The following is an 8,241-nucleotide window of genomic DNA, read 5'->3' on the forward strand; positions in this document are numbered from 1 at the left end:
CTTCTTTGCAGATTGACCAGAATGGCCCCTGAAACACTGGAAAGGGTCCACAGCAGCATTTCTCCAGACCCTTCAAAGCAAAACTGAACTTCAGGCAAAAGCACATCTGTCTGCAACACAGACGGATACTTCAAGTTTCAAGTGACAACACGATGCTTCAGCCAGACATTCGGTACACCAAAGTGCGATGGCTATTAACCATCGCTGGAGTCTTCCTGTATGTCGGGGACATTTGGACAGACATTGTACTGGCTGTGAAATATTTTCAAGAGGAACAATACGTCTGGACTGGGTTCACCGTGATGTTTATTCTGATCGGGCTACTGGTTACTCAGATCTTCAGCTATGCCTGGTACTGGGATGACTTGAATGACCCTCTCTTAAACCCTGAAGGAAAAAAAGAAATATCAGACATGTCAAAACCTGGGCTTGTTGTCCTGCATGCATTTGGATTTGGCATCTTTACCAGGTATGCCATTAAAATTACAGCTTTCATGAGACCACAGTAGCCGAAGTAGGATATGACCTTTGAGTTTAACACCTGCAAATTAACTTGAGGTTGCTTGCTGTACCTACAAAAAGGAGTGCCTGCATGTTGTGAGTCAAAACGTGCTTTATGATAATCACGCACATTGACAAAGTGGTATTTAATAAACTGGAATGCCCACATTCAAGCTGTGTTCAACTTGTTGTATGGCATTAAGATAAAAGCCTTACAAATGAATCACCGTCTATGCAGCAATAGCACGCTATGCAATAACACGTGCACTGCAGGGTGGCAGCTTGTTTGTTTTCATTGTGTTTGCCTTGTCTCTAGGTATTACCACCTGCTGAAAGAGGGTTTCCAAGTGGTTTGGACGAAATCAAATGGCGATGGGGTGGATAAGCTGAGGGAAGTTCACAAGAAGCTGTTTTGCGTGGCCACCGATCTGAGCATGCTCAAGCTCTTTGAGACTTTCCTGGAGAGTGCCCCCCAGCTCCTTTTACAGCTTTACATATTACTGGGCCACAACGAGGTCTCAGTCATGCAGTGTAAGTAGAGACAAAAGATACTCTACACATGTGTGCGAACTTGAAGAATCACTACTTACACTGCCTGTTCTTGTCTTTCAGGTCTATCTGTGGCCTTCTCCTTCTGTAACATTGCATGGTCACTGGTGGACTATCGCCGCTGCCTGCGGAGATCTCTCCCCTATATCAGAGAAATGCCCTCTGGCCTCCCCACAGCAATCTACCTCCTCTACAAAATTTGTACCATCACCAGCCTCATTCTCAGCTACAGCCTCCTTCTCATACTGAGTATCTACACCACAGTAGCGCTCACTGTCCTCTGGCTGCTGGCAACAATATGGACACACTTGCTTGAAACCAAATTCTGCTCAAGCAGAAGCCTGGAGTTTCTCTACAGGGCAGTTGCAGGAGTCATCCTGACATTCACATTTTTTAATGTGAAAGGACAAGACACAAAAGTAGCCATGACCACCTACTACATTTTCTGCACCGTTATTAACATTATGTCGCCGTCGTTGATGGCTTTGTTGAAGCCGGAGCTGCAAACAAGCACTTTGCTGCTGACAATCAGCGGTTTAATCTGTGGATGCTCAGTGCTGGGACTGGTGTGCCTCATTTTGTACTACGTCCAACTGCATCCCAGAAGGGTGCAGCGCGAAGAGGATGAGGTGGACGACCCGGGAAAGGAAACAAAGTCACTTGCAAGAATCAAGAACTTCTTGAAACCTTAATGAAGAATTTCTTTTTCAAATTAGTGTAAAAGGGTTCAAAAAGACACGCACAGATTCAACCGGCCTAACGATTTCACACGGAGATAAAATAAAGGAGCTTTTAGAGGTTTTGAAGGTACCATTTGCACTATTGGTGGCTAGCTAGACAATAATATATGTGGTTGAATGTCTATTTTATTTTTTCTTTACCTATTTATTCTTACAATGTGCAATACAGTAGGTAATCTGCAAATATTAATGAAAGCAGAATTATCTCTTGATGTTTTCACATGACTTTTAAATCTGAGAAGAAACTGAAAGACAAGATTAATAAAATAAAGGATTTCCCCCAAGTGTGTGTAGTATAATATACCAGTGATGAGAGCAACATAAATACATTGTTGTGCTTCTTAAAGGCTTGTTTGTCAGTGCATCACCCCACCCATATTAGCATTTCTACCCTTAGCAGCTTGGTGAAGCACCAACCAAAGCGTTGTGCAGTGTAACATTTGTATATCCAAATCTTGCAAGTGGACCTGTAGTGCATATGCTCAACACAGGATGGCGCCATTATCCAGGCTGTGAGCTCAATGGTGGCGTGAGCAACAGTAACAAAGCCACCAAAGTTGTTCTTTTAGTAAGAAAGCATGAAAGATTACTTAAAGATGGGGTCAAGTCATTTTTAATCCCTCTAATGTTTTCTCCTTAACATTTTCCATAATCTTTAAAATTATACTGTAGTTGATTTTTTAGGATTCCTAAGTATACTATTTAAGCCTTTAACCTATATATCATTGCCTTATATCGCTTGTTTTTGCCGAAAAGTAAAAAAAAAAAAAAAAAAAGTTCAGCTGATCAAGTACAGGATCACACACAAAACAGGAAAGCTGGACAGTCGAGATGCTCACCAAGAGTTGAAGAGTGGATCATCTACCACTTCAGTAATGTCACTGAACTTGAATATTACTGTAAATGTAGCTACCAGAAGGATCCTCAGCATCCTAATACTCAGAAACTGAAAGGTGGCAACTAAACATCCCCCCTCCCCTCTTGAGAAGTAGTGAAGACAGGGGGTCATGGATGAGCTAACCAGAAATAACAAACCACTGCTAATTTTGTTTTGACTACCAGCAAAATATTGTATGAGTCAAGCCGGAGAGAGCTGCGGACGCTGTTTCTTCCTGGCTTGGGCAGAAAAGGAGGGGAGGGGAGGGTGGCCCAGTGTGAGCTCACCTGGGAGGAACGCTGACAAACCGCAGGGTCCAGAGAGCACGATGGTTGTTGGCTCTCAAATAAGCGCAGCACGTCCCCCTCCACCCCCACCCTCCCCCCTGGCCTTCCTTTAATTTAGCCAAACTCTGAGCTTTCTGACTTGTTTACTCCAAGAGGCCACTTTAACTTTCATCTGTCGGTTGTGCCGTGTCAGAAGCACTCCATAAAATGACAAATTTAAGTGAGCAACTTTTGTTGGAGAGGAAATGAATCACTGCCAGGTAGTGCACAGAATTTTACTGTGGAACCTCATCGGACACACTCCAACTCCACGGCGTGCATTTGATTTGTGCGTATTTAGAGAACACAAAGGTGATTAGATATAGTTCAAAAAGACAGAAATGTATGTGTAGATTGTCCGTGATGCTGATTTTTAACAACTTTCCTTTGGGTATTAGCACCTGCAGGGAGGACTCTCAACCAAAATCACATCAACCTTTGCATTTAAGATGATGAATGCGCACCTCTCTGCCCTCTACTGTATATTTCCTCGGGCTCAGTGAACTAATGCAATGTAAATCTGCCAGAGGGATTTTTATTGGGAGAAGACACATGTGTCTTGTGCTGGAGTCCTAAGCAGTCTATCTCTCTGTGGTCTTTGTCGAACTACATATGGCGGTGACTCACCACTGATAGCACTGCCAGGGAACAGTCGCAAGCCATTGAGATAAAATGTGTTGAGTAAAGCATTACCTCCCTGTCTCCAGGAGAAAACAAGCAGAGAGAACGCTGGCGTTGACAGCCTCACAGTAATTTCCACTTCTGGCACTGAGAGCGTAATACCCAGTAATCTCTAACTCCGATCTCGTTGAAATGCGCCTCCAGAAAATGCTGGAGCGCTCGGTGAGAATCTGAGAAACTAGACCCAGATCAAAGATGAATCTTCAGAGCACCACAGGTCTCCATTTTGCCAAGTAAAGGCCTGATCTTGCGGTGCTATCGAACACTCGCACAACACGGCAGCAGTACCAACCCAAAGGCATGCAATCACCCACTGTCACCGCCTCAGCACCGGCTCTGATTTGTCTGATTTGAATGGCACTCCATGTCTACGTAAACAGTCTTGACCGCTGACCTTTCCATAACCACCGCTAAACTTTTCACCAAATCTTATCTTTTTGTTTTCCATCACTACATCCTGGAACAGCCGGTCAGAGTTGGAGAAACGAGGGGGGGGATTCCTGGCATACACCATCCCCACAATTTGTACAGACACAATAAACCCGGGAAGGCAGGCTGTTTTTCATTAGGGCTTCAAAGTCCATATAAACTATGATTAATGAAGCCCTAAGATGCTGTATGTCTTTAATTATTATGGCTTGACTGCTACACCAGTGCCTCAGATGCATTAGCAGTGTTGGCGATCTGTACACGTCTGCCTGGCTCGTTCTGACATGGCAGCGTCGCCTCATTCTGGGAGAATTCCTCAAATGTGGAGGAAGGGAGTGATAGACCCCCCCCTCCACCACCACCACCCCCCCCCCCCCCCCCCTTTTTTTTTTTTTTTTTGCAGTGGCACAGAAATTTCTTTAATCACTGTACATGCACACTTACAAATTAGGTTGGGCAGTGACAGATTGGAGAGCAGGCTGAGTATAATTACATGCAGTGGGCTGGTGTGTGTGATCACAGCGTGGCATTGCGTTACCCAGAGGGTTCTGTAAATAAAGCTCTCGTACAATGAATGAGGATATTGTATGCATTATGGTGGGTACAATGGTCTTACCATCGTTACTACTAGGATTTTTGCTACGGAGTAGCTGTCAGTCTTGTATGTCAAGAGGCACAATGAGGGAAAGTCAATCTGGGATTAAGCAGAAATTACTGTATATGAGGTCAGTTGTTGCTATAATTCTGACATAAGGCATCAATTTGCCTGAAGCAACGAGTCATCTAGCGTGGAGAATTAACCTCAGATAGACATATCTTAATTCTCGGGAGACATTCTCCTTATTTAGATATTTATTGAGCAATATGAATGTTGATTTAAAGGGATTGTCTGTTATTATATGGCCCTAATATTTGCTCTGGTTATTATATAGCCCCACATTTTTAATTGAAAAATGGAAATCAGTGCACTGATGTGGAAAACACGTCTTAAACTGTTGACCTCATCTCTATTAAGAAGAAAATTGGTGTTTATGACTGTTTTGAGCAAACAGAACATCTCAGGTGAGAAAGGGGTTGTAGCTGATCACCTACTGCTTGCAGATTGATCCTGCTTGAGACTTAACCCTCCCTTCTATGTAGACTAACACACGATTGTATGATATAAGTTCTTTTACTGGCCTAAATCAAAACCAGTTCCTTGGAGCTAAGCTAATAGAAAATAAATGTTAAAACAATTACAGGCGTGTCACCTTGACCCCCATTTCGGCTCTTCACAAACCCACATGTGAGTCATCTTTAGAGGACTTCAAAGCTCTGAAGCAAAGCGTGCTCCCCGCTCTGCGTCTTGTCCAGCCAGTGGGACGCAGAAACAAAGAGCGAAGAGGAAGCTCATTTGTATAATCCTCATTTAGTGCAGGAGGTTTATGTTTCACAGCCACGGACAATCAGCGTGCACTAACATAATGGTGCTACCCATCCCAGCCCGCACACGCGGTTTCTCCCGCACAGACATAGACACAGATAGAAAACAGAAGCCATGTTTATGTTGGGCACACTCCCACAGCGCACAAGATGATGGATTATCCAGTGTTCTTGTTTATTTGTGCTGTGCAGGGTAGAAATATGGGTAAGAGGACCTCATGCATACAGCCTATGTATGGCAAATACAATCAGCCGTAAAATAAGATTGCATATTATGAATGAGCAATGGGTTCACACGTACATATGCACAAGGCTGCAATCAAACACACTAGCATACACACACACATACACACACATCTTTGTGCAAGGGAAGCTTGTCTTGATTAACCTGGCTGGCAGAACCTGACATGTTTTTCCTTTTACGTCATGGCCTGTTCCTCGAGCGGCTCAGTGGAAGCCATCAATTCTAGTTTGTCTGCAGTTTGTCTATTTGAATCTTTTGCTAATCTGGATTATTCATTGATGGCCCGTTGGACTTAAACAGGAAGTGCTGAGCGATGGCCACTGTGGTATAGTTTTTAACATCATATATCATGTTTTCTTTTTTTCTTCCTTCTGTCAAAATGGCATCAATCAGTATGGCCACCAGTGAAAGTTTGTAAAATCCGTGGACTCCCTGTGGATTAGAGCTTTACCCCGATGAGAAACACAAATGGCAAAAGAGTCTTCTGATAAGGAAATGATTATCAGGGTGAGCCATGAAAACTGTAAGGGGGCGTACAAAGCATCTGTGACTTTATGAGTATGGGGGGGACAAACGTTTTTCTCTCATACATTTTCTCTCTGAGCCGCGTACACAACAGCTTATCACCCCCTTGACAATTTTCTTTTTCGCCCAGTATCACAAAGGCCAAAAATGTTGAGTAGAGCAAAAGATGCTATGCCTGATTATAACAAGAGGTCAGGTCTTTGATGCTGGTATGGTGAAATTTGTTATACGTTAAGCCAGTGCTAATGTGATTATGGACATTGATCCATTAAATCTACTGTAAAAACGCAGCCTACACTAGTTTTGAACTCGATACTGAGAAGAAATGTGAGAGGTGAAACATTAAAGACCCTTTGATGTAATATTTAACCCATCTGCGGTGAATGGGAGGGAAATGACCATAAAACTCCTTTTGGGCCTGAGCAACAGGGACAGGTCGGTGTGAGAAATGGGATGTGTGATTTTCTCTCTGGTTTCTTGCGGTGCCATTCCAGCGTATGCATGAAAAGGGGGCAACTGCCTGTCATGATTACCCCAGAGGACGTTTTATCAGGGCAATAAAATCAGGTTCTGTGTGGCTGGAATAGACTGTGGAACTCCCCCGCCTACTGGGATCGGGCTGAGTCTCAGCCTGCCACCCCATTCCTCTTCTGCCACGGCCAATAAGGGGAAAGTTTACCTCAAGTTTGGCTAAAAAGCAACACAACAGACTCAAACTTGCCTTCAGTTTGCTTTTTAGGCTTATTATTTTACTGTAGAACCTACGAAATCCAGATGGGCCATATGCAGTATATGCCCAATCTTTTGGATATGGCAGTTTAAATATTTTGTTAAATATTTTGAACAAAAGATAGAATTTTCTTTTAATCATTTCAGATTTTACACAAATTATTTTCTTTTTTTTTTACACATATACATATATGGTAAATGGTAAATGGCCTGTATTTATATAGCGCTTTTCTAGTCCCTAAGGACCCCAAAGCGCTTTACATATCCAGTCATCCACCCATTCACGCACACATTCACACACTGGTGATGGTAAGCTACATTATAATTATAATAGATATATTTTTATACTGATAAATAATCAATACTGATTTTAACTTACATATGATCTAGTTTCAATGTGAATTTATGCTTGACAAAACCAAATATAATGAATTCTAATAGTCTAATAAAATGGCAGCTGAGACCGTCTAAGCTAGTTAGCTTAATAAAATTAGCTACAGTCTCTTTTTGTTAATAAGCACCACTGTATCAGTGTTAGTTTATCAAAAGTGATTTTATTAATTGGATTTAATGGGATTTTTTTTATTAATAACTGGGGTAAAACATTTGCTTAAGCTGTAGCTACAGAAATCTACACAAACAGGCAGATTTAAACTTAGCATCGCTAGCTAGCTTCTTTCTGTAATAGCAAATGCGATGATAGTTTTAAAAAAATACTAAAACCAACTTAAACATTTTCATGGCATACAATTTTTCATTATGGCAAAACAATAAGTCAGAGCTTTTTACAGTTTTGAGCAAACAGGCTACTGTGGTTTACTATTGCCTTTTATCTAGAAATGCTCGGTGTTCATACCTCTAACATTACTGAAAATACAGTCCAACAGGGGACTTTCACAAGGCCATAAGGACCTAATTTTATTGTGGATCAGCAGAAATTTCCAAGTGATCCTTCTTTTCTTTTCAAAATGTGTCTTTCTCTTTTTTCTCAGAGTAATTTGTTTAGCACATATACATGAGGTAGTCTTTAGTTTTGTCTGAATTCATGGTCCTGCTATTGACAATTAATGATGAAACGTTCCACCAGCATCATTTCACAGAATTAATCAGGAATCCGATAACTAGAGAGTCGCCCCCTTGCCTAAAAAAACCAACCTTCCAACTTCCTCAAACTTATAGAAAGCAGAAATGCTCGGCTCACGTGACTGCTGCTATCTG

At 42.1% G+C, this 8,241-nt stretch overlaps 1 protein-coding gene across 1 annotated transcript; it reads left to right on the forward strand.

Moving 5' to 3' along the window:
* The first annotated feature begins 137 nt into the window (after positions 1-137).
* Positions 138-1,742, forward strand: xkr9 (XK, Kell blood group complex subunit-related family, member 9). Its single transcript, XM_085362407.1, has 3 exons — positions 138-469; positions 818-1,032; positions 1,114-1,742. Exons 1-3 carry the CDS (start codon positions 153-155, stop codon positions 1,740-1,742), a joined length of 1,161 nt encoding a protein of 386 aa, XP_085218533.1. The 5' UTR covers positions 138-152.
* The last annotated feature ends 6,499 nt before the right edge of the window (positions 1,743-8,241 follow it).

This window comes from Diplotaxodon limnothrissa, linkage group LG9 (genome assembly GCF_057381915.1).
Source record: "Diplotaxodon limnothrissa isolate DT_005_m linkage group LG9, D_limnothrissa_male_GT1.1, whole genome shotgun sequence".
NCBI lineage: Eukaryota > Metazoa > Chordata > Actinopteri > Cichliformes > Cichlidae > Diplotaxodon > Diplotaxodon limnothrissa.

Coding starts and splice junctions, on each gene's coding strand:
- xkr9 (XM_085362407.1), top strand. CDS start 153: ATGCTTCAGCCAGACATTCGGTACACCAAAGTGCGATGGCTATTAACC. Junction 470..817: donor GGATTTGGCATCTTTACCAG/GTATGCCATTAA, acceptor CCTTGTCTCTAG/GTATTACCACCTGCTGAAAG. Junction 1,033..1,113: donor CGAGGTCTCAGTCATGCAGT/GTAAGTAGAGAC, acceptor CTTGTCTTTCAG/GTCTATCTGTGGCCTTCTCC.